We start from the raw sequence: 27,125 nt of genomic DNA on the forward strand, positions 1-27,125 counted from the left end.
AGCCATGTATTTCTATCCCGCTAAATCTGATCTACAAGCTATCGCTGTTCAGGTTTTAAAAAAAATGAAAAGAAAAGTTTTTTTTTTATTTAAGGTAAATGTATTTTTTCAAAATACAAATGGCATCTTTTAATCTAACAAAAGTCCCCGTTGAGGACAGTTTAACAGGAGTGGCCAATTCCAGTCCTTAAGGGAACACCAGCCGGTCAGGTTTTCAGAATATTCCTGCTTCAGCACAGGTGGCTTAGTCGAAGGCTGAGGAGTTGGCCATCCCTGGTTTAAAACTTTCACTGCTAAAGGTGCCAGCAATTCATTGCTCTGGCAGTGAAGAAGTTAACTAGGGTGACCAAATTCCCATATAACATCCACAGTAATAGCTGAGCTGTTGAAGCTGAACATTTAAAAATCGGCGTATTCGCGGGCTTCACTGTTCTAATTTAATCTCTGCAGTCAAGAAATGATGTCGGAATTGGAACGTACAGTACTGGTTCCCATTCTGTACAGATATATTAATTAGAGTTACATTTTAAATACTACCCTTACTACTCTTTAAATGTACTACAATTGTTTTATGATCGTGCCCCATTTTTGGTTTGTCGGATAAATGGACCCTTTATGTCCCTGGCATGCGATGGCTCCATTTGATTAACACTACCTTGTATATTCTCTCCATTCATGCATATGATGATAAATCTCTTGTATGGCTTAGGTCAGGAGTAGCCAACTCCAGTCACCCCCCCTCCTCCTCTCCCCACTCCCCCTCCTCCTCTCCCCACTCCCCCTCCTCTCCCCCCTCCAAGGACTGGAGTTGAAAAACCCCTGGCTTAGGTAATAAGGTCTTTGAAACTACCTCTGGTGTAATAAGAGGATGCTTGTGTATGGGATGTTTGGATGTCAGCAGATGAGTCTTCTTGACCTGCAGGAATCCCATAATTCTAATTCTAAACCCTATTATTGCACACCGGTTACATAGTTACATGACGGTTGAAGAAAGACATACGTCAATCAAGTGCAACCTATGCTAAATTTAGACGACAGATACTTTGGGCCTCATGCAGAGAGCAGCGCTATTTAGAATTGGAGAGGGGATTTTTTTTTAGCTTTATTGGAGAGTTTTTTTCTCCATATGCAGAAAGGGCATAAAACTGCATTTACAATCCTTTCTGCATATGGAGAGTTTCAACCAGCGCTATTAGCGCTGTTGAAACCAGTGGGAAAGAAATCGATTTTTTTTTTTTCTCCTCCACCGGCCGCCGAGCGCCAGCTGCTTGGTGGAGGGGAAAAATGTTGAAAATCGCGCCATTTTTTTGGCGCGAACAGCCACTAGATGGCGTTCGCGGCTCTCTGCATACGGCAGAAAAAAACACTCGAGAGATTAGGATCTCTCCAGCCGCGCGGCGAATTTCAAGAAAAAAAAATGGCGCTTTTTTTAAAACTTGCCTTTTTCTGCTGCTTTCAGCTCGATTTTCGCCGGAAAATGGCGAGATTGCTATTAGCGCTGCTCTCTGCATGAGGCCCTTTATCCTATATCCGTATTTACAGTATATTGATCCAGAGGAAGGCAAACAGAAAACCCCAGTGACATATCCTCTAATGATCTCCCATAAGGGGAAAAATAAATTCCTTCCTGACTCCAAATATTGGCAATCAGATTTCTCCCCGGATCAACATCCTTCCCATGTTTAGTTATTTAGTATATCCCTGTATCTTTCCTTTCTAAAAAGATGTCCAACCTTTGTTTGAACATACCTATGTTATATCTATGAACATATCAATCTAGATGTCTACTAACCTTCTGTACCTTGATGGAGACGCTGCAATTTGCTCCAAAACACGCGGCAAACATTTTAATCTGCATCAGTTTTTGGAAGCACCCTATTTATGAATCGTGTTTCTTACATTTGGAACGGATCAGGCAGAATTATTTCACGCAAGAAGGAAAACTGCACTAGTTATAGGCCTATATGATGATAAATCTTATTGTATTATTACATGGACTATCTCGTCTTATAACCACTCCGTCATGCAAGTGGCGCACATTCTCTTGATACATTGACACGAAGTAAGAGTCAAAATGTGCAATTTGAGCGTTCCGTGTGCACGTCTCCTGTATCAGTGAGAAGGTGGAGTATTGCAGAGCTGTGGTTTATAGTGACAGGTAAAGTGGTACCTTTATGTTGTATCTAAGGGCAGCATCCAACACGAGGGGCACCAGGTCTTCCACTGCATCTCCGTTCTCATCTGCCATGCCAGGTGGGTACCATGATAGGACAAGCACCCCTACAAGGAAACAGTACTCAGCGTTAGCGACTCCTTTACCTGATTAAGCACAGAACACGAATCAAACCCCTGTGTGCCAGAGAATTTGGAATGGTGTGTGTGTGTGTATATATAATATATATATATATATATATAATTTCTCTACGATTAGAATTAGGTGTTCTATAGAGGTATGTGAGGTTTTTTATTTAATTTTTTTTAGACAAATTTATTCCCCATTGATATCAAAGAAGGAAATCTATCCCACTGATGCTTATTAATACACCTTTCCTAAAACTCCTGTTTTTATTCTTTAAAATAAAATCATATTCTTCCAAAGAGAAAAATGATATATTTGTTCTGTCATTTGTTTAATTCATTATTACACTAAACTCTGAGTTTCATTGTTTCCCACCACAAAGTATCATGGGTTGGACTGAAAAATGCAACTATTTTTAACTCTTTCATGAGATGAAGGGTACATGTGAAGAAGGGATGTGTGCGGTTTGGAAAGCCCTGTACACACGAAGAAAACACCTATGAGGTTTGGAAAGCTCTGTACACGTGAAGACGCGTGAGGTTTGAAAAGCTTTGTGCATGTGAAGAAGAGACCTGTGAGGTTTGGAAAGGGCAGTATTCTATTGAAAGAAAGACACAGCGTGCTGGGAACATTTGTCTTTCTTTGAATTATTGTTTGAGAGGAAATGGGGTCCTCTCAGTTCCACATTGCACCACTTTTGTTTCCCATTATATGCTGGTTTTGTGTGCTGTCTATCGTTAATTATTTTGTGCAGTATTCTATTATTTCATTTATGAAGAACCCTCATGTTAATCCATTAAAAAGTATCGTACTAATACTCACCTACACTTCTCCAAGACCAATACGACTACTAGAACTTTGAACTATATTGTCAAGACTTCTCTCAGTGATAACATGTTATTAGACGTACACACACACGTACACACACGTACATCCAGCTGGCTTCATTAGGCCGCGCTTATAGTGGCGGTGACGCGACGTCGCGTAAAAACAAATGCTTCGAATCCATTGCGTGCGCTTATAGTAGGAGCGGCGCGACGGCACAACTGCTTGGTCGCGATCGCTGGAAGTCAATTCAACATGATTTTTTCAGCGACCGCAGCGTGACGTCAGCGTCGCTGTTGCCGTCACTATAAGCGCGGCCTTAGGCATTGCTCTTTAGCTGCAGTAATTTAATAAGTGAGCTATCCATCTGCAGTGTCCTGAAACAGGATCTGGCTAATGCGTTTACAAGTTGTTTGCACAATGACAGCTCCAATTGTCCATTCCTACAGCGATCTCACCACCACCCGCTCCCTCTCTCCATGTATCAGTCACCTCATTCTCTGCAGAGCAAACTCCCTAAAGAATGTTGCAGGTTGTAGTGATGCAGAGTACATAATACAATCCCAGGCCCCAAAAGCTCAATGTATACAGAATGGACCAACGCCCATATTTATTAAGCAGTGCTATGCTATAAAAGACACCTCTCTGTGCCGGGTGGCACCTTGGAGACTATAAACTCGAATGAGCTGCAAATGATTTTCCAGCGTGTAGGAGACGAGTGCAGAGGTATGACCAGGGAGACATATATTAGGGAAAATAAACCTGGACTTTATTCAGCCCGTAGCTTCAAACAATACATCTTTAAGGCAGCATACAAATACACAAACCGCCTATCCCTTTGTAAGGGCTAACTCACTCACCCAGCCCCTATCTGCAGGGCTGGGAGAATAGGCCTCTTATCAGTCTCTAACCCAAAGTCCAAAGAGGTACATCAGGTGCTCTTTCCATCAGTTCGGGTCTGGGTTGGTGTCTGCGGGTGCACCCTCTGCCGGGTTCCAGGGTATCCTGGAATAGAGGGTTCCCTGGGATTCCTCTCTGCCCACAAACACCTTCCATGTGCAGTTCAAGCAGGAGGCTTTTCTACCTGTCTGATGAGCCAGGTGGAGACTGGTTACATTTCTGTAGCTGCAATTAACCAGCTCCCTGCTGGACCCATCAGACCGACACAGGCTTTCTATGGAAGCCCTTTTAGACAGGGGTTTATGCTCTGCCACACAGCGCCAGAAGATGTCTTATGGAAAAACACTGCTTAGTAAAAATGGGCCTTAATGCACTAAATATACTCAATCCATATGTCATTTGTCGCTAAATGTGATCTTTGCGGAGTCTGACTTGCTCATTTTTGCTTCCTCATAGTGGTTTGTTCCCTTTAATTAGAGAGCATTAGATAGTTACCAGCTGTAACTATTAACACTTGCTATCTAAATAAAAGCTTCATATGCTTGGCAGTTGCTGTACCCGTTACTCCTTTATTTCACTGCTAGGATCCCTCTTGTGTATAAGGGTGCTATATTTTGGGAAATTAAATACTACTGAGTACCTATGAAAATGATAGACTGCATAAGGGGCGTTGAAGCCAAAAAGCAGGTGCTGAACATAACCATGCTGCAATTTAAAGCTGCACCCGGGCAGTGAAGCGGTTCATGTCAGCAGAAATATCTATCTTGCATGCACTTGGCGTATACAATCTGCCAGTCCCGGTTAGACGAGCCTAGAGCAGTGAGGGCTCTGTCACTGTAGACAGTCAGCTGATAAATACTGATGGAGCAGTTAGCTGCACTCATTATATCTGTAACCTTGTTTCTGGTGGAGGAGATAAGCGGTCCAGCAACTTGCTGATGGCCAATCTGGTAGCAAAAGGGGTTATACATCAATTAGACGAGAATGCATTGTGAGCACTGGGAGTCATTGTTTGCACAGAGCTGTCAAGGTGATGGTCTGCTGGACAGGTGAGGTCTCGTTTTTTTTTTTTTTTTTAATGCAACCTTGATTCCTGCTGGTGGGTTTCAGAAGGCAACAGAGAGCGCAGTATATGTGATACAGAGAGATGGAGATGGGATCAACTGAGGGATGGAGGAGGGATGGGGAGCAAAGGAGAAAGAGAAGGGCTGGGAGCAAATGTAGGACAGGGAGGGAGAGGAGATAAATGTGTGCAAAGCCAAGGGAGAGAGCACAGAGTCGTGAGGTGCAGTGGTTCAAGGAAAAATGAGTACCACTGATTATCCACAAACCTATTTGTCCACTTTGTTTCATTAATAACTAAGTGTCTGTTTACAAAAAAAAAAATCTTTTCTATCCTTATAACATAGAACCTTTACAATTCTATCTAAAGAACATCAGCCTTTTGGCCAACTGGATTGTGCATTTTCTGTATCATGCGCAGTATCACTACTCTTTTCAACGGCTCTTTGACCACTGCACCTAACACACACCATATGCTACATGTGAAAAGCCAAGCAAACTCATGTGTTCATGTGTACAAACTCACATGTTGGTTCGGTAACCCATTCACTGCCATTCTAAAGAGTATATGTTCTTGAATTGCTATGGACAAATAATAATGGTCATTGGATAGTAGGCATAACTTGAGTGGGGATTTTTGTCTGAAAACTTACAGAACAGGCGCTTTGGACTATACAGAAGTAAGCCTTTAGACTTCCTTTTTTATTCCTGAACCAATGTTTCTGTCCATATGGACCTTCAGCAGGGTTAGGGTTGCGTCAAAAAGCAGAAGTCAATAAATGCACTTACCGATAGCAGCTGCTTTTAGCTGCCTCATATGCTCTTCCAGAACCTCAGGGTCCCTGGAGCTGTATGGTCCCAACTCTGGGTAGAAACTAGAGCCAATGTCTTCGGGAGGGCTGTGTCTGCCCTTGGGGTAACTTGCAGATATTTTGGGGTCCCAGTGGGGTACCATAACATGGTCCCAGTGGACGTAACTCCCTTCAAACTTGGGGTTCCCATACCACATGTAGTAGAAAATGTGGAGGTCGTAGTACACTCTTGTCTGGTCCTGTGAGTCTGGGGTGCCCTGAGGCCGGGCGATTACCTCGTTGGACACGGAGCGTCTTTCCGACTGTTCGGCAAACGGCATGAGCTCAAGGCCAGGCGCCAAGTCAGAAAACCCATCGGAGGGCTTCAAAGTCCGCAGGCCCATCATGGTCCCGAAAATGAAGAGTGTAAAGAGGAAGAGAGCGATGCAGGCTTTCCTGCGGAGTCTGGCCATGGCAATGAAACGAAGGTCACCTTGTTACAAAAACTCCATCAGGGCGACTAATTCCACCAGAATCCAGAGGCAGGAGCACCTGTCACATGGAGATACAAGGAGGAATTGTTAGCTGTATCCTCAATGAGGAACATATACTGAATATGAGTGAAAGAACTCAACTTATTTCTCTAACTGATGCATTTAAAGTCCCTAATATATTCTGCCTCTGACTGCAATGTTTAAATCTTGATTTGTCTTAAAACGGGAACACAGAAGTTGCAGACTGTCTGACAGGGAGAAATGGCATGGCACACCGCTCTGCCAGCAAAGTGCTTTAAAACCAAAAAGTCACAATACCCTTTAAAAGACACCCACGCCATATAATTCAATGCAAGTGCTCCTTATTCAAAAGGAGCATCTGCTCCACGGCTCATGTTTCAGCCGAAATGTTACTGCCCCCTCAGCGATATTACATTCCACTGCATCTTTAAGTAACAAAAGCAACAGACACACTCACAAGAGAACACAATGTGGACAAGGGGAGGCGGATTGCAACCCTGAAATAAGAACCGATAGCCCTCATTCACGTAACGTCTTCTCTGCCTCTTGTAATGTTTGTTTCATTATTGATGTTCACAATGTTTGGCTCAAACGATTAACTGTGAAAAGGACATTAAGATATACTATATCTACACTGTGTTCAGAAAAAAACCGGATCGCTTTTATTTTTCGTCATATCTTGCCGAAAAATTAGTCAATTTTCATGAAAATTTGAGCAATTATTGGCCTGTCACAGTATATTATTACATTTGATAATCTAATACATACTCTGTAATTGGTGGCGGCGCGATGACCTCATCGAGTGCATAGTTACAAAATGGTGTTTGGCGAAGAAGCTAAGCACGTTATAAAGTGCTTGAGACAGAAAGAATGATGCTGCAAAACGCTAACATTAAATGTTTCCTGATAAAGGATGATTGCCAAGAGGACTGAAAAACGAATTAGTAAAACAATGTAACATCCAGGAGTGGGAGCAGCTGGATCATCGCGTTATCGGTTATGAATCAGGCAGCGGCGTTCTCCTCTTCGGGCGCCCGTTTCAGCAGGAGGACATTTTGAACACACACTTTTACCATATTTTAAACTCAAACGTTATAGTAATCTTAGTGTTTCAGATTAGATTACAACAGTTCAACACAGGGGCGCGCAAACTTTCTATGCTGCGCCCCCTTGTCAGGCCTCCCCCGTCTTGCGCCCCCTCTCCTACCTTCCACATGCGTCAAATGACGCTCCGGGGTCGCGTGACGTCACATCACGTGATGTCATTTGACGCCGTGTTGCCATGGAGACACGTCCGAAACAAGGTAAGTTTCCTTGTTGCAGAGGCCTCGCCCGATCCCCCGGCATTAAATCAAATGCCTGGGGGAAGAGCGCGGGGCCTCTGCAACGGCCCGCGCCCCCCCAGACAAATATCCCGCCCCCGCTGGTTTAACACATACCAAACAGAGGAAAGAGTTCTAAAGTTATTTTTTGTAAATGACAAAGGGGGCCATTTATACTTCTCCATCTCAGTCCGGGATTCATCAAGCTGCATTTGGGTTATCACACATCGATCCGGCGGTAACTGCCACTGACATGAATGGCTCCGGATTGGTCCGCGATACTTTGCATCGCCGCTTGATGAATACCTTAGGCCTTAGGCTCCTCTTTATAATGCTCTTAAAGAAAGTCTCCATGTCCATGAAGCTCTGAGCTCCATTCATTACAGAAGACAATGAGAAGTGGCTTCATACGTGTTATTGAAAAGGGGTCGTAGAGATTTTTCCCAAGGGTTTTGCTTTATAGTGTGTGATCCGGATCAAAAGGAAGAGCGAGTAAGTCGAGTGTGGAGGTCCCGCAGAGTCGTGCGGCCCAGTGCAAAACTGAGGCTGTACAGCAGAAATAAACAATGACGCACCAAATCAGACCCAACTCACTCTTTGCGAGATCCTCGAACCTGACACGTTCTGCGCCAAAAAAGCACATTGTGTAAGGATACATCCCAGAACAACGTCACGTGTGATAACCAACCAATCAGGTGTAAAGCAGGCGTACATACAGAAACACTAACCCATACTATTATGCATGTACATATTAAACCGTATGTCTCCCAAGTAATTCAGCAAATGTTAATTAGAAATAACAAAAACAATTTAAAAAATGTGAATTTAAATTGCAGAATGAAAATTCTTATTGAAAATTATTGTGAAAAAATAAACTGCCCACTCTAAGTCCAAGTGGCATTATTTTACAACGCTTCATTTTTCAGCTTCCATCTTTTTTACACGTCAGTAAGGATGTTCGGAAAATATGTAGAATTTTGCACAATCACACTTTCTTTTAGTTAACGTGATTGAGTTTTTACTTTGATGGGGTGTTCTATCTCCACAGGTGTGGCACGGCGAATAGGAGCAAGACTTGCTCCCTCCTATGTCAGCCTCTTTCTGGGGTAGTGGGAGTCGTGCCACGTCTTTGAAGATAGTAACACCTCTAGATCGCAGATGAATTATTGAATAGATATATTGATGATGTGCTTTTCATCTGGAGTGGTAGAGAACATGATTTACACATTTATTTATTTTAAGTATATTAACAAAAATTGTTTGAGTCTTTCGTTTTCTGACATGTCATCCTTTTTGTGTTGATATCCATTTATTTATAGGGACTGATGGTAAAGTTAATTCTTCTGTGTTTAGAAAAAAAAACTTCAGGAAATACCCTTCTTAAGAGTTAGTAGCCGTCATCCAAAGTCTCTCATTATGTGTCAGTGTTTCTGTATGTGCCTCTGTATTTTACACCTCATTGGTTGATTATCAGCCATGTAACTATGGATATAAAAGGTACATTTTTGTTCTGTATGATTCAGCAAAGCGCCTTTTTGGTTCAAAACATGGTAAGTCAAAGAGAGGATATTGCAAAGAGGGGGCGGTCTGATTCGGTGCGCATTATTGTATCTTTTGCAATGTAGAAGATTGAATTTTGCTGCACTGCTTCATATTGCACTGGGATGTTAATGTACGACACCGTGGGACATCCAGTTCCGACTTTGCCCAGGCTCGTTCTGCATGTCTGCGCTCCGTACACAGTAAGGGACTGGAAGGTCTGTCTCAGCAAATAGCAAATAGAATGACAATTTGTATGCTAAAAATGTTTTAAACAAACTAATTAGAGCATGAAAGACTTTTTGTTGGTTTCGCAGTGGTGGATTGTTACTAAAACATTTTTAGGTTCTAATCCCTTAAAGCATGAGTGGCCCACACCAGTCCTCAAGGGCCACCAACAGGTCAGGTTTTAAGGATATCCCTCTTCAGCACAGGTGGCTCAGTCATTGACCGAGCCACTGATTGAGCCACCTGTGCTGAAGCAGGGATATCCTGAAACCCTGACCTGTTGGTGGCCCTTGAGAACCAGAGTTGGGAATCACTGCCTTAATGATACAGCAAAACACCTCCATGGTGACTTCTAATTATTATCTTTATTAGAAGTGCATCCGACTTGGAGCCTGTTTTCTGTATCCTGGCAGACGTGTTGTTATTGTAGAGGTAGTTGCAAGGTGTAATAACTTTGTCAGCAGTTGAAGAGCCTTAGGCCGCGCTTATAGTGCGGCGACGCGATGGTGACGTCAGGCTGCGGTCACTGGAAAAATCAAATTGAGATGACTTTCAGCGATCGCGACCAATCCGTTGCATCGCGCTTACTATAAGCGCACACGACGGCGGCAATGCATTTGTTTTGATACTACGTTGCGTCGCTGCCGCCGGCACTACAAGCGCAGCTTCAGGAAAAAAGTAGTACTAATGCGCCGGATTTGAAGACATTTTAAAAAGTGGTTAAATCAATGTGGCAGAACCTTTGAAAGATAATTTTAGGAAGAATTATACGATAGCGCTACTCTAAAAGCATACATGGATAGGGGCTTTTTAAAACCGCTTTTTTCATTAAAAAGTAAGTGGTACTCTAGGTTTGTAAATGTAAAAAAGTAGCGTTCCCAAGCACCATCATACTTCTACTACTGCTTCAATAGAGCAACATGAAGGCTCTTTATATCAGAAATGTGTTCAAACGCTTTCAAGGCCTCACAAGTCTGTTTCCAGATTTAATTATGACGCATATTAATTCCTCTCGACATTGGTCCATGATAAAAATATACATACTGTACACATGTACTATATATATATATATATATATATATATATATATATATATATATATATATGTAGATACATACGCAAAAAGTGGAGAGAAAGCACACCATATATACAAGACAATTTGTTCAAAATTGTCAAGTGTGCGCGTCATAAATAGTATAAAACAGATACTTCGCCAAAATCAAATGACCAGGGAAGGAGACTCAGCACTACAGGAAGATGAAAAAAATGGTATTTAATCCATATCCAAATGTATAAAATGATAAAAAAAATATACATATATATGAGTCAGCCAGGGCTGATACTTTGTAAGCACAAATGTTAACCCCGTCACTGCTAATTTTGTTGTTGGACCCTCTGGCAGGGATCAGGTTAATTTGACTAATTTATAACTTCACTAACTTATTAACCCCCCAATGCCAGCACCTGAGGCTCTTCACTGTACCAATTCACTTCCACTCTGACACACATACTTACTGTAACACATATACTGTATGCAGAGATATCGATACACAGTCTAAACACGTGTATATACATATGCACTATCCAGGGGTGCACAAACTGGGGGGGCACTGTTACAGAGGCCCCGTGTTTCCCCGAAGGCATTTAAGTGAAATGCCGGGGGACTGCGCGAGGCCTCTGTAACCACTTACTTTTGTGTCGGGTGACGCATCGCCATGGCAACCCGGCATCAAATTACGCCGCAGAGTCACGTGACGTTGCGTTGCCATGGCGGGGAGAGGGGAGGCACGATCAGGGGGGGGGGACAGCAGGGCACAGGGGAAATAATTGGTGCACTCCTGCGTGACTATACAAAGATACACACCAATGTGCACACACGTGCACGATATACACAAGTGCTTACACACTGCTATTTACTGCAGACATTATAAACGTGAGCTTTTTTGCTCATACGAGTGTTATACACACACACACACACAATGTACAGCGATGCCAACCACACGTCACCGCTGTCCCTCATACTGCAGAGGTGCAGTAATAACATAGAATTAAGCTGAAAGATGTAAGTCCTCATTATAATAACTTCCATCCAGCCACAGGCAAATGGGGCTGCATCTGAACTTAATCTGTGGGCATCTGTCTGCTCCCAGCCTGTGAGTTGTGATGCATGGTGCGCTCTACCTAAGGGACATGAATATTCAACTGCTTCCCCCGCTAATAGCCCAGAGAATAAGCATTGAAGGTGAGACACTCAGGACACACTGCACATGATGGAACTTAGCACTGGAAACTGCCAACCAAATGGGCACCAATTACTGTGACAGCTAATTAGCATTCAGTGCCTCGGAACAGGTTGGAAATGAAATGAACGCATTCTGCAGCGGAAGCGTTGTCAGATGCTACAGTCCAACGTAAATTAGGAACATATTTATAGGGTTGACATAAGCAGTGGAGAAGGCCCTGCAAGTCTGGGACTTGGAGGACAGTGAAAAATAGGAGCGGAATTAGTTCTAACGCAACTTTGGATGGGCCACATTAATGCAGGCGGATAAAGACATATATGTGATCTGTAAACTTTCTGGCCCCTTATACAACATATTCTATAGAAGAAAGATAAAGGTCTAATCTAGTAGTAATACAATGGGATGATGTTTTTGCAGGGAAAAATGTAGAAGATAAATGGGCAGTCTTTAAAACATTGTTAGAAAAGCACACTTATCAGTGTATACCCTTGGGTAATAAGTATAAAAGAAATAAGTCAAAACCAATGTGGCTAATTAAACAGGTAGGGGAGGAAATGAACAAGAAGAGGAAGGCGTTTAGATTCTTTAAGTCAGAAGGGACAGAGACATTGTATCAGAATTATAAGGAATGTAACAAAAATTGCAAAAGGGCAATCAAATTAGCAAAAATGGATAATGAAAAAAGGATTGCAATAGAAAGTAAGGTCAACCCTAAAATATTCTTTAAGTGCCTTAATAACAAAAAAATGAGAACAGAAAATATAGGACCCTTTCAGTGTGGGATGGGTAGGCAGATTATTGGAGATAAGGAAAAAGCTGAGGTATTAAACAAATTCTTTGCCTCTGTGTTTACCAGGGAAGAATCAAGTTCAATAGTAGTGCCGCAGGAGGAAGCTACAACCTCCATATTAATGAACAATTGGTTAACTGAGGAAGAAGTTCATAAGCGACTTGAAAAAATTAAAGTTAATAAGGCACATGACCCCGATGGCATACATCCAAGAGTACTCAAGGAGTTAAGCTTAGTAATAGCAAAACCATTATATTTAATATTCAAGGACTCAATTTCCACAGGCTCAGTACCACAAGATTGGCGTAAAGCAGATGTGGTGCCTATATTTAAAAAGGGAGCTAGATCACAACCGGGAAATTACAGACCTGTAAGCCTGACTTCAATAGTAGGGAAACTACTTGAAGGTTTAATACGGGATAATATTCAGGAATACCTAATGGAAAATAAAATTATTAGTAATAGTCAGCATGGATTTATGAAGGATAGATCTTGCCAAACTAACCTTATTTGTTTCTTTGAGGAGGTAAGTAGGAATCTAGACCAGGGTAATGCTGTTGATGTGGTCTACTTAGATTTTGCAAAGGCTTTTGATACGGTTTCACACAAGAGGTTGGTGTACAAAATAAAGAAAGTTGAACTCAGTAATAATATATGCACCTGGATTGAAAACTGGTTACAGGACAGACAACAGAGGGTTGTCATAAATGGAACTTTTTCAGGTTGGGCTAAAGTCGTGAGTGGAGTACCTCAAGGATCGGTACTGGGACCCCTGCTTTTTAACTTGTTTATTAATGACCTTGAGGTTGGGATCGAGAGCAAAGTCTCCATCTTTGCTGATGATACAAAATTGTGTAAGGTAATAGAATCAGAGCAGGGTGTCATTTCTCTTCAGAAGGACTTGGAGAGACTGGAAACGTGGGCAGGCAAATGGCAAATGAGGTTTAATACAGATAAATGTAAGGTTATGCATTTGGGATGCAAGAATAAAAAGGCGACTTACAAATTAAATGGAGATATATTGGGGGAATCCTTGATGGAGAAGGATTTAGAAGTGCTTGTAGACAGCATGCTTAGCAATAGTGCCCAATGTCATGCAGTAGCTGCAAAGGCAAACAATATCTTATCTTGCATCAAACGGGCAATGGATGGAAGGGAAGTAAACATACTTATGCCCCTTTACAAAGCATTAGTAAGACTACACCTTGAATATGGAGTACAATTTTGGGCACCAATCCTAAGAAAAGACATTATGGAACTAGAGAGAGTGCAGAGAAGAGCCACCAAATTAATAAAGGGTGTGGACATTCTAACTTATGAGGAGAGGCTAGCTAAATTAGATTTATTTACATTAGAAAAGAGGCGTCTAAGAGGGGATATGATAACTATATACAAATATATTCAGGGACAATACAAGGAGCTTTCAAAAGAACTATTCATCCCACGGGCAGTACAAAGGACTCGGGGCCATCCCTTAAGGTTGGAGGAAAGGAAATTTCACCAGCAACAAAGGAAAGGGTTCTTTACAGTAAGGGCAGTTATAATGTGGAATTCATTACCCATGGAGACTGTGATGGCAGATACAATAGATTTGTTCAAAAAAAGGTTGGACATCTTTTTAGATGGGAAAGGTACACAGGGATATACCAAATAAGTATACATGGGAAGGATGTTGATCCAGGGATTAATCCGATTCCCAATTCTTGGAGTCAGGAAGGAATTAATTTTTCCCCTTAATGGGGTTTTTTGTTTGCCCTCCTCTGGATCAATAAGTAAGTATAGATATAGGATAAAGTATCTGTTGTCTAAATTTAGCATAGGTTGAACTTGATGGACGGAAGTCTTTTTTCAACCTCATCTACTATGTAACTATGTGTGTTGTGTTGAAATGGGCTGCTTACTATGTAACGTACGGAATATGCTAATAAGATACTACGGTTAACGGGAGGGTGCCATAGTCTAACGCCCAGGCCTGCACAACTCCAGTCCTCGAGGGCCGCAAACAGGCCAGGTTTTCAGGATTTCCCTACTTCAGTACAGCTGGCTCAATTAGTTGCTCAGTCATACTGAGCCACTAATTGAGCCAGCTGTGCTGAAGTAGGGATATCCTGAAAACCTTGCCTGTGTGTTGGCCCTCGAGGACTGGAGTTGTGCAGGTCTGGTACCCATCGTCGGGATTCACTGCCATTGACTTGAATAGAATATGCCCCTGCATCTTAGTGAATCCCGGCAGTAGCGCCATATTAACTAAGTGGTGCTAAGTCATGAGGCACCTTTCCGGTCTGGAAGACACCCTATGGCCCATTCACTTGAATGTCTACCAGTACCTCCGCTTGACAAAATTGGCGCTGAATGCTGTTTCGAGCATGACCGAAAAAAGCCTTCAGTTGCTGTTCTGGTTCTGTTTGGATATGGTCCATACCCAAGGAAATTACAAGTACTCGTTTATTTTAAAAATAATTAGCAATCAAAGTGTGTTTGGATGGTGCATGGAAGTATCACTGCTTTTTTTTATTGGGAACACACTTTATTAGTAAAGAGAAAGGATTCATAATAAAGGCTTTCCTACGGTTTATCCTTAAAGCACAAACACAGCGTACGCCTTTGGATTGGACACAAATACCTCGATACCCTTGTTTAACAGGTTCTCCAGAAATAAAGCACAGTCCCACTGCTTTCTACGTGCGTTTTACCTGGAATGCATACATTGAGATGTGAAAAAAAAGTATAAAAAGTGCAAAAAAACCACCACTGTGATAAATGTGATGATAAAAAGAAGTCGTAATATACATGATACTGATAAACCTCCTAGGGTACCTGCTGCTCTCAGATAACAGTCTCCTCCTCCGGTCACAAGTGTCCTTTCCTTAGAAGTTCTGGGAGTGATTGTGCCTCAGAGCTTTGAAAGAAAATACATTGAGATGTACAAATAGTTTTTCATATACAGCAAGTCCTGGGAAATGTAGAATGAGGGAAATGTAACCAGTTCATTGAGGTGTTCAATACACATTGGGTCTGTGAAGTCATGGGGAGGACGGAAATCTTGTGTAAAAAAGTCTGTGACGCGTGTATAATTCTGGGGCAGTTCTTTTACACTAGCTTTGTCCCACGTTTTACAGCCAGGGGACCTTAGTAAATCCCCCATAGCGCCTACCTTTCCTAAAGACCCGTCCTTACATTAAAAAGGTGTCACTACTGTTCAAAACCAATCAAAACCAACATAAGCCAAAATCATGAAATTCCCTCAAAACCCAGTTATTATAAGGTTAACAAAAGTCTGTCTTTTAGAAATCCCTTATCCTAATCACAGAACTCACTGCCAAATCCTACAGTCATTTTCCACTTCAGAGATTGGGTGGTGTAATATATTTCTCCCTGGCACCTCTTAAATATGGCAGCCGCTGTGAATCCATCTCATGTTTCAGCCCTGAGCACTGCAACACTGGAATCGCTTATTCCATATACCTTTCCACTGCCTCGCCCACACTGGAGACGAGTTTAGTAGACATGTGTGAAACTGTCCTAAATGCATTAGCTAAATCGTCGGCTTTTTTTTCTTTGACTAAATTCGATACTTCGTGAAATGTTTCGTCAGGCCTCAAATGGCTAAAAAAAAAAAAAGTCGCCAATTTAGTAAGCTTTCGGCAACACCTCGCCAGACGTCTCAGTATTAAACGAACCTTAAAAGAATGTAGCAAATTAGTATATGAAACAAAATTGCAATGCACGTTGACTTAACACTCGACGAATCGCTTGCGAACTCTGACTCATTCGCTGCCTTTTTCGGGACTCAAATTGGGCACATTTTGCATGTTACGCAGCCTCGTGTGAAAGTTTCCCACATCTCTAGACTTCAGCCGTAGAGGTCTGAATGGGGGAAGGGGGGTGATGTCCATATGGTAGGCTCACCTTATTTAGGAACAATCCCTGCACCCGCCAGTAATATAGCCCTTTAACCCCTTCACCGTCAAAGGGGCCAGCCCTATTGGCGGCGAAGGGGTTAATGAAGAATATTTACCCTATGGCGGAGGTCTTCTTGGACCACAAGGGATTCAGGGTGAGTGTCTCCGCGGTCCACAGATCAGGCTCTCTCCACGCAGTAGGGCTTTCTCCTTGTAGACCGTCAGGCTGGCGTGGCTACGGATATTTTTCCTCCACGGATGCGTTCAATTTAAGATCACACGTCTGACCTCCCAACATCTTCTCGGTACAGGGGGATGTCTGAGTGGATCCCAGAAGTATCTGGTCTGGAATTCAGTGCAAAAGGATTCTGCTGCCTGTTATGGCAGGAGGTGCGACTCTCCAGGTGAGGACCACTCTCCCGGTGAGGACCACTCTCCCATCATCACCCCATGCAGAGATGCTCGGGGTGCACAGGGGGTTTGGTGTTAGGTATCTTACAGAGCCCGCCTGCTGCTGCTGCCCACATTGTGCCCCAAGTCCTCACACACATGTGTCCTGCTCCTCATTCAGCACAATGCATGCACAAAAGAGATGTGGAGGCTGCAACCATTACTCCCAGTGGGGACCATCAACAGGTGCATAGCTACATACCCTGTCACTTTCTATCCTTCAGAGCTATTGCTGACAAATAAACCCCAAGCATACAATGTGCCGGTGCCTTAGTGTCTGTGTTTATGGCTTGGCCTTTGCCAAAGGAAGCTTGAGGGGGGAGGGGGTGTAGGGGGGGAGATGCCAATCCCTCATTGTATCTCCCCCCTGCCTGCTGTAAAATGGAAGAGCCCAAGCAGAAGCAGTCTGCAGTGTGAACAGAAGGCAGCTTTTAAACTGAGAGCTTTAACCGTTTCATTGCTGGCCAAGCTAAAATAATCCCTTGTGTTCTTTGTGAGTGCAGTAGCTGTTGTTTTACTTAGCCAGTCCATAAAAGCCCTTCACGACGTGTATGTGCATTGTCATCTATATATTATATATTTGTATAAAAATTAAATGTAACATTAACGCATTTACAACATATACATTAGAATAAATTGAATTATAATATATATATATATATATATATATATATATGTATATATAAAACATGTGAGCACATTCGCATGTCTAGACAGGTCTGCAACCCTGCTTTTCACCATTATCACCTACCATACATGCTTCTACTGCGGCAAGGGATTCTGGGAAATGACATGCAAAATATAAAAAATATCATGCAAAAAAATTACGTTTTTTGCTTCTATCATGAAAAGGGTTCTTGATAGAACCGAAACATTGCTTTTTTTGCATTAACTTTTTAAGACTTGTGATATATATACAGGAGTCAGACAGGGCAATTATTTTGTAGGCCCAAATTGTAACCCATTTGCTGCCAAAAGGGCAGTCACAAATTGCAGGTCAATATAATATAACTAGCTGAGAGACCCGGCGTTGCCCGGGATGTAAATGCGTAATAGGTAGTATTATTTATAAATTGTGGAACAATAGGTGACTGTTTGTTGTAAAGGTTGGATAATAATATTGAAAAGAAAGATGGAAGAAAATGTAATACGATGTTGTATAAAAATGGTTTATTGTAACCACACCACAGTACAATGTATATTTTGGTGCTATAAGTGATGTAAAAATGTGAGGCGTGTGTCCTGCTAGGGTGTGAGGCGGCGGGTGGCGCGTGAGTTGTGAGTGCTGTCTGCGAGTGGGTGTCCTGCTAGGGTGTGAGGCGGCGGGTGGTGCGTGGGTTGTGAGTGCTGTCTGTGAGTGTGGGTCCTGCTAGGGTGTGAGGCGGCGGGTGGCGCGTGGGTTGTGAGTGCTGTCTGTGAGTGGGGGTCCTGCTAGGGTGTGAGGCGGCGGGTGGCGCGTGGGTTGTGAGTGCTGTCTGTGAGTGGGGGTCCTGCTAGGGTGTGAGGCGGCGGGTGGCGCGTGGGTTGTGAGTGCTGTCTGTGAGTGGGGGTCCTGCTAGGGTGTGAGGCGGTGGGTCAGTGATGTCGGTGCGTAGGGGCGGGAGGCAGCAGGTGTGTGTGGCGGCAGGTATGTGTCGAGTGTGGCGGGTGTCTGTTGAGTGCATGCAGCGGCTGTGAGGCGGTGGGTGAAAGGCAGAGGCGGGGGTGGGGAGGCGGTAAGGCGGGCAGGAAGGCGAAGGGCGGCGGGAAGGGGAGAAGGGGGTGGTGGAGGGGGGCAAGGGGTGGAGGAGGGGGGCAAGGGGTGGAGGAGGGGGGAAGGGTTAGAGGAGGGGGGGAAGGGTTAGAGGAGGGGGGGAAGGGTTAGAGGAGGGGGGGGAAGGGGTGGAAGTGTGGGAGGGGTGGGAGGGGAAAGGGGTGGAGGGGAGGGGAGCGGAGGGGGGGGGAAAGGGGAGCGGAGGGGGGGGAAGGGGAGGAGAGGGGGGGTGGAAAGGAGAGCGGAGGGGGGGGAAGGGGAGCGGAGGGGGGGGAAGGGGAGCGGAGGGGGGGGAAGGGGAGCGGAGGGGGGGGGAAGGGGAGCGGAGGGGGGGGGAAGGGGAGCGGGGGGGGGGGTAGGGGAGAAGTGGTGGGAAGGGGTAGGAGGGGGGAGGTGGTGGGAAGGGGGGAGGTGGTGGGAAGGGGGAGAAGGGGGGAGGTGGTGGGAAGGGGGAGGAGGGGGAAGGTGGTGGGAAGGGGGAGGAGGGGGGATGTGGTGGGAAGGGGGAGGAAGGGGGAGGAGGGGGGATGTGGTGGGAGGGGGAGGTGGTGGGAAGGGCTAGGAGGGGGGAGGTGGTGGGAAGGGGGGGGAGGTGGTGGGAAGGGGGGGGAGGTGGTGGGAAGGGGGAGGAGGGGTGAGGTGGTGGGAAGGGGGGGAGGTGGTGGGAAGGGGGGGTGAGGTGGTGGGAAGGGGGGGAGGGAGGTGGTGGGGAGGGGGGAGGTGGTGGGAAGGGGGGGGAGGTGGGGGGGAGGGGGAAGGTGGTAGGAAGGGGGGGAGGTGGTGGGAAGGGGGAGGAGGGGTGAGGTGGTGGGAAGGGGGAGGAGGGGTGAGGTGGTGGGAAGGAGGAGGAGGGGGGAGGTGGTGGGAAGGGGGGTGGGAGGCAGTGGGAGGGGGGGGGAGATGGTGGGAGGGGGGGGGGAGGTGGTGGGAGGGGGGGAGGTGGTGGGAGGGGGGGGAGGCGGTGGGAAGGGGGGGGAGGCGGTGGGAAGGGGGGGGGAGGCGGTGGGAAGGGGGGGGGAGGCGGTGGGAAGGGGGTGGGAGGCGGTGGGAAGGAGGGGGGGAGGCGGTGGGAAGGAGGGGGGGAGGCGGTGGGAAGGAGGGGGGGAGGCGGTGGGAAGGAGGGGGGGAGGCGGTGGGAAGGGGTGGGGGAGGCGGTGGGAAGGGGTGGGGGAGGCGGTGGGAAGGGGTGGGGGAGACGGTGGGAAGGCGTGGGGGAGGCGAAGGGGGGGTGGAGGGGGGGGCGGAGGGGAGGTGAAGGGGGGGGTGGAAGGGAGGTGAAGGGGGGGTGGAGGGGAGGTGAAGGGGGGGTGGAGGGGAGGTGAAGGGGGGGGTGGAGGGGAGGTGAAGGGGGGGGTGGAGGGGAGGTGAAGGGGGGGGTGGAGGGGAGGTGAAGGGGGGGGTGGAGGGGAGGTGAAGGGGGGGGGGTGGAGGGGAGGTGAAGGGGGGGGTGGAGGGGAGGTGAAGGGGGGGGTGGAGGGGAGGTGAAGGGGGGGGTGGAGGGGAGGTGAAGGGGGGGGGGTGGAGGGGAGGTGAAGGGGGGGTGGAGGGGAGGTGAAGGGGGGGTGAAGGGGGGGGTGGAGGGGAGGTGAAGGGGGGGGGGTGGAAGGGAGGTGAAGGGGGGGGTGGAGGGAAGGTGAAGGGGGGGTGAATGGGGAGGTGAAGAGGGGGGGTGGAGGGGAGGTGAAGGTGGGGTGGAGGGGAGGTAAATGGGGAGGTGAAGAGGGGGGGTGGAGGGGAGGTGAAGAGGGGGGGTGGAGGGGAGGTGAAGGGGGGGTGGAGGGGAGGTGGAAGGGAGAAGTGGAGTGAGGGGAGGTGAAAGGGGGTGAGGGGAGGTGAAAGGGGGTGAGGGGAGGTGAAGGGGGGGGTGGAGGGGAGGTAAATGGGGAGGTGAAGGGGGGGGTGAAGGGGAGGTGAAGGGGGTGGAAGGGAGAAGTGGAGTGAGGGGAGGTGAAAGGGGGTGAGGGGAGGTGAAAGGGGGTGAGGGGAGGTGAAAGGGGGTGAGGGGAGGTGAACGGGGGTGAGGGGTGGGTGAGGGGAGGTGAAGGCCGCTCACTCACCCGTCCGGCAGGTCCCACGTGGATCTGAGGCGGGAGGCAGCGTGTTGTGGCCGCTCCCCCGCTGTGTCCCGGGCGCTCGCTCCTCCGCTGACTGTAGCGGCGCCGGGGGGGGGGGGGGGTATCGGGGAGACACTGACACTGGAGAGGAGGGGGGGTGGAGGGGAGGTGAAGGGGGGGTGGAGGGGAGGTGAAGGGGGGTGGAAGGGAGGTGAAGGCCGCTCACTCACCCATCCGGCAGGTCCCACGTGGATCTGAGGCGGGAGGCAGCGTGTTGTGGCCGCTCCCCCGCTGTGTTTCCCGGGCGCCGCCATCTTGGGTACTCGGCGCCGCGAGGCAGCCTGCCTGGCCACTGGCTGTTCCCCCGCCGGGGAAGGGGTGAGTTGTAGCGCCGGGGAGGGGGGGGGCATGTATATGTGTGGGGGGGGGAGAGGTGGGAGATATAGAGGGGGGGTCTCGCACGGCCGCTGACACTGGGTGGGGGGGGGGGGCGCTGAAGGGGTAATAATAGTGTGTGTGTGTCCCGCTGACTGTAGCGGTGCCGAGGGGGGGGGCGGGGTGAAAGCGCGGGAGACACGGGGAGAGGAGGAGGTGCGCTAATGTAGGTAACAGTGTGTGTGTGTGTGTGTGTGTGTGTGTGTGTGTGTGTGTGTGTGTGTGTGTGTGTGTGTGTGTCCGTGTCCGTGTGCGTGTGCGTGTGCGTGTGTGTCCCTGTGTGTCCTTTGGCCCGTCACTCCGCCTCAGGCCAATGAGAGGTGTGCGGGGGCGGGCGGGCCAAGGGACCAATGAGATTGCCGCTAGGGACGCAGACATACAGTGCTTTCAGAAATATATAGTAGAGAATAACATGCACAACAATATAATATAATAACATGCAAAACAATATAACAAAATGCAGAAAATATAATAACATGCAAAACAATATAACAATATGCAGAAAATATAATAACATGCAAGACAATATAACAACATGCAAAAAATATAATAACATGCAAAACAATATAACAACATGCAGAAAATATAAACATGCAGGAAATATTATATAATAACATGCAGAAAAATGCATTGCTGTACCTTCTTGTTAAATCAAATGTATTCTTACTTAAAACCATTGTTGATATTTGCAGAAAGGAAAGCAGAGGTACCCTGCTACACTAATGGGTTTTGTATTGTAACATGATATTGTTTCAGATTCATTTTTGTAGAGGAACATTTTATTAGAGATCAACAAGAATCCCCATATCGTGATTATGAAACTATAAGGAATGGGGCAGGATTAGTAACTGGGGGAGAGGGTTTACATGCCTTTTCTGTTATATTTATTTATTTAAAGAGGAATTATTTATTGTAGTTTGGACCTAAAATCCCCCTTTTCCCTATAAAAAAAGGTTAGGTACCTCATTCAAGATAAGCCTTTGCTTATTTCGGTCAATCTACCTATAAATAACAGCTTCCTTATATAGACCCGTAATTTATCATCTTGTACATTACTACTAGTTTATTTAGTTTGTTTAATATATATATATATATATATATATATATATATAAGAAAAGGGAAGAGAGAGCGCATACCCATAGCGTAAAATAGTCAATTTTAATGAGGGGAAGGGAGGGAAGGGGTTAAGAAATGCGCTTACAAGAAAGCAGTAAAATCAAGCATTGTGTGAATAATCACCACCATCCGGTTTGTATCTGCAGTATCCTGGGGCAGTCCCGATCGTGCAGCAATAGGATCAGTGTCCAAACAGATGTCCAGGGCTGGTGTATTCCATATACACGTGTAGGGTCCTGGAAAGATGGCTCCTCGTGGATCAAGCCTTTGCAGCAGTCGCGCGGTCCAATCAGTTCCGGCGCGCGGTGATGACGTCAATGCCCATGCGTCTAACGTGATGACGCTCCCTGACGCGTTTCGTCACTCACGGGTGACTTTCTCAAAGGGAAGTATAGAGAAGGGGGAGGTCCAGTACTTTATATGCTCTCCAATTATCTCGATCACTGGGAGTCTCCCCTTCTCAGCTGTATATACGCTTGGTGCTAATTAATATTTGTTAGATGCGCACAATGCATATTAAAAACCTTTGAGTTGAAGGAGTAAAGAAAAAATCTTATTCAAACAACAATTAATTAGATGAAAAAAAGGCACATAGTATTCATATGGGGAGTCAACCTTCACATAACATGACAAAGTATATACATCAATAATTGATAAACCTGTCATACAAATATCGTGAAAGATAGACATGCAAGGAATGCATATTTATTACAAGTCGTGCATGTATATGGTCCACTCAGCTGACATGACCATTCAAAATATAAAAGGTATCTCCCTGTATAATTACATATAAAAATACAAATTGCATACAATTTAACAATACCAAATTGTGTTGAAAAACATATAAATGTAATTCCAATAATTAAACAGAATCAAATGAAAGACACAGCAAGAAAGCATTATTACCAGATATTGAACCCTATAAGGAGGGCAATTTCCCATATTAACATATGCCTAACAACTTAAGCACAGTGCATAATAAATATGCATTCCTTGCATGTCTATCTTTCACGATATTTGTATGACAGGTTTATCAATTATTGATGTATACTTTGTCATGTTATGTGAAGGTTGACTCCCCATATGAATACTATGTGCCTTTTTTTCATCTAATTAATTGTTGTTTGAATAAGATTTTTTCTTTACTCCTTCAACTCAAAGGTTTTTAATATGCATTGTGCGCATCTAACAAATATTAATTAGCACCAAGCGTATATACAGCTGAGAAGGGGAGACTCCCAGTGATCGAGATAATTGGAGAGCATATAAAGTACTGGACCTCCCCCTTCTCTATACTTCCCTTTGAGAAAGTCACCCGTGAGTGACGAAACGCGTCAGGGAGCGTCATCACGTTAGACGCATGGGCATTGACGTCATCACCGCGCGCCGGAACTGATTGGACCGCGCGACTGCTGCAAAGGCTTGATCCACGAGGAGCCATCTTTCCAGGACCCTACACGTGTATATGGAATACACCAGCCCTGGACATCTGTTTGGACACTGATCCTATTGCTGCACGATCGGGACTGCCCCAGGATACTGCAGATACAAACCGGATGGTGGTGATTATTCACACAATGCTTGATTTTACTGCTTTCTTGTAAGCGCATTTCTTAACCCCTTCCCTCCCTTCCCCTCATTAAAATTGACTATTTTACGCTATGGGTATGCGCTCTTTCTTCCCTTTTCTTCTATAGATGCCCTGTGGACGTGGTTCGTCCACTTTGGAGAGCAGCAGGAGACCCTTCATACCAGGATCCATATCATTATTGGACTATCTGAGGACTGGTGTTCATACTCTCTTTTTTCTTTTGGCTTTATTTTTTATTTTTTCTTATTACTATTAATAGATCATGTGTTTTTGGTTATAGGTCTATTTAATATCTGTGTTAGGATAATCCAATTATTTTATTGTTTAAGTGTATAGATTAATAATAGTTTTTGCACAGTTGGTGTATAGGATATATATTTATTTGCCTAGTTAACCTTAGCATAGGCGCTGCTTTCCTTCCCCCTTTTTTTTATATATATATATATATATATATATTTATAATAATGCATTAATGTAGATCACCCTGGCTTTGTATGATGTATTTTTAGTTTTTATTGACATACTCTGCAATATAAAAGCCCTGTGATATTAAATATTAACATTGTACCTCTTACACATAAGCTGGTATTGGATGCATTATGTATGAGAGAGTGTTCTGAATAGACCAGATGTATTATCAACCTTAACTACTAAATTATATGCTAATGGGCTCACAATATTTGCCAGCAGACTCTGGCGGTGTGTTATGAAATGTTTTAGCAAGAATGTCTACTCCATTCACATCTTATGGTTTGTGAATTCTTATCTTTGTAACTGCTTGAATGCACACAAGGGGTTATATGATTCAGCAATAGAAAGCCGGCGCTGTGCTAGTAGTCAACGTGTAATAGCACTGTAACAAGGGGATACTCACTATCACTTCTCTTTTTATTTGCAGAGTACAACTACTTTTTATTTACAGCATCAATTTCTTATTATTATAGAAACTTTCCACTTTCCTGTTTTTTTTAACCTTAAATAGGGATAAAACCTTAAACAAAAATTATATATATATATATAGTGCTCATTTGCATGTAATTTCCCAGAATCCCTTGCTGTAGTGGGAACACTGTATGCTGGGGATAATGGTGAAAGGCAGGGTTGCAGACCTGTCTAAGACATGTGAATGTGCTCACAAGTGATATTTTTATTATATTTTTATTGACAAATCACCCAAAAATCTACTCGCCGAACCAAAAAATCTACTCGCCACCTAGTCCCGCCCCCAATCCCGCCCTGCTTGGGCGGCCATGAGGAGGTCGCAAAGGGGTCAAATCCAGTCGCCACGGGCCTGTAGGTGAATGGATTTGTCGAACATTGTATATATATATACAATGTTCGACAAATCCATATATATATATATATATATATATGGATTTGTCGAACATTATATATATATATATATATATATATATATATATATATATATGAGGAACAGAGGGCCCAACCTATTTACAGTGTTTACAAATGATAAACACACATGTGGATACAAACTTTGAATGTCCAGTAATAAAGGGGGGACTGGAAACCTAAAATGAAGAAAGAAGAGCCAATATGGTGAAGTACGTATAATTAAGGTTTCCACAATGCAAGCACTGATCCTACTTACAAAGTGGTAGATAAAACAAGCATGTCGGTATAAATCTTTCACAGCAGCCCAGGCAGTAGAACACCCAGCATAGGACGCCGTCCGCTCTCAGCCTTCTGATGTTACAAAGCGACTGCAGTCTGGCTCCTTCTCCTCTCAGTCAGCTGTTTTCGCGATGTTTGCTCTGTTGTAGTCTGTTATACAAATGCTACTGGCGATCTTGTATTTCAACAACACTCCTCAATAAACGAGGAACAATAAAACTTTGTATAAAATTCCAAACATGCCTTTAAAAAGGCATATTATTAAGAGAGTCCGTTTGACTATAAGAACTCTAAAAGCACACTGCTCTACGTGTTTCGTCTGGGAAGACTTTATCAAGCCAGCTGTCCAATAGGAAAGCTTCTTCTCCTGCTCCGGTCACATCGTCCAAGCACACAGTGCAGTATGGAGTCCTGGAGCTCCCGCGCGGGCTTCACATGACCGCTGCTGCTGCCGCACCGCCCCCGCACCTCTGCTTACCTGTTCAGATGTCCGCGCGGGCTTCCAGCAGGTAAGTAAGAGATACTTTTCAACTACCCTGACATTACCCGGATACCCGGCGCCGGGTCCACTTTCCAGCTGCCGGGTCCGGGTAATTTCCGGGTAGCTGAAAAGCCGCCGGGTACCGGGTAGTACCCGGTACATCACTACTTGAAGCTTTTGGCTGGTTTCGCCAATGTAGCATCCTTGGTCACATTTGTTACATTGAATCATATATACAACATTCCTGGATGTGCAGCAGTATGATCCTTTAACATTGAGTGTTCCATGGTTGTGACAGGCTGTGGGATCTTGGTATATATGTTTGCAGAGTTTGCAACGTGTGTTGTCACACGGGTTTGTGCCATTATCCGTGTCTTTAAGTTCATTATGTTTTAGTTGACTCCTTTTTGATTGAGGTTTGGTGGTTGCCGAAACGCAAGAATGGGAGGTTTGGGGAAGACTCTCATTCTTGCGTTCCGGCAACCACCAAACCTAAAACAGAAATTAGTCAACAGAAAACTTCATAACGAACTTAAAGACACTGATAATGGCACAAAACCGTGCAACAACACGCGATGCAAACTCTGCGAGCATATATGACAAGATCCCACAGCCCGTCACAACCATGAAACCCTCAATGATAAAGGATCATACAGCTGCACACCCAGGAATGTTGTATATATGATTCAATGCAACAAATGTGACCAAGGATGCCACATTGGCGAAACCAGCTAAAAGCTTCAAGGCAGAATGAAATGCACAGACACTATACAACACCACGAAGAAGGAAGATGCTGCTAACCAGTGGGACACACTTCTAACTACCAGATCATTCCATAAATGATTTAAAAATCTAAATCCTCAATGGAATATTTAAACGCACCCAAGAACGGAAAACATTTGAACTCAGAATGATAAGACTCTGCCACCAAAACAAGGTGACTTAATGCGGATATGGGGTTTCTCACACACTATCACAATTGTTTGTAATTATCCTGCCTGCCTCTCTCACAATGTTCTTATCCACACCATTCTAGCTCCCTACACCCCCCCCCACCCACACAGCATCCCATTCCCCCTCCATGCTGTTCCTTGTCACAGTTTTATTACCCTTCTATGTCTTCAAACACCACTTTCTCACCCTACCTTATCTACATCTTTTTTTTTTCCAGCTTGCTTTAGCCATAGATTCCTTT

At 45.1% G+C, this 27,125-nt stretch overlaps 1 protein-coding gene across 3 annotated transcripts in view; it reads right to left on the reverse strand.

Annotated features, from left to right (window-relative positions):
• Positions 1–27,125, reverse strand: part of MANEAL (mannosidase endo-alpha like) — a 32,329-nt gene that overhangs the window by 3,635 nt on the left and 1,569 nt on the right. Inside the window, exons 1-4 of one of the 3 annotated variants that reach the window (XM_075604770.1) lie at positions 16,533–17,167; positions 15,332–15,413; positions 5,876–6,429; positions 2,171–2,280 (exon numbers count right to left, since the gene is read on the reverse strand). In XM_075604770.1, coding sequence (XP_075460885.1) covers positions 2,171–2,280; positions 5,876–6,350 — 585 coding nt within the window. In that variant the 5' untranslated portion in view covers positions 6,351–6,429; positions 15,332–15,413; positions 16,533–17,167. Of the gene's footprint in view, positions 1–2,170; positions 2,281–5,875; positions 6,430–15,331; positions 15,414–16,532; positions 17,168–27,125 lie in introns of those variants that run through there. The other 2 variants (XM_075604769.1, XM_075604771.1) reach the window with 2 other exon arrangements.

This window comes from Ascaphus truei, chromosome 6 (genome assembly GCF_040206685.1).
Source record: "Ascaphus truei isolate aAscTru1 chromosome 6, aAscTru1.hap1, whole genome shotgun sequence".
NCBI lineage: Eukaryota > Metazoa > Chordata > Amphibia > Anura > Ascaphidae > Ascaphus > Ascaphus truei.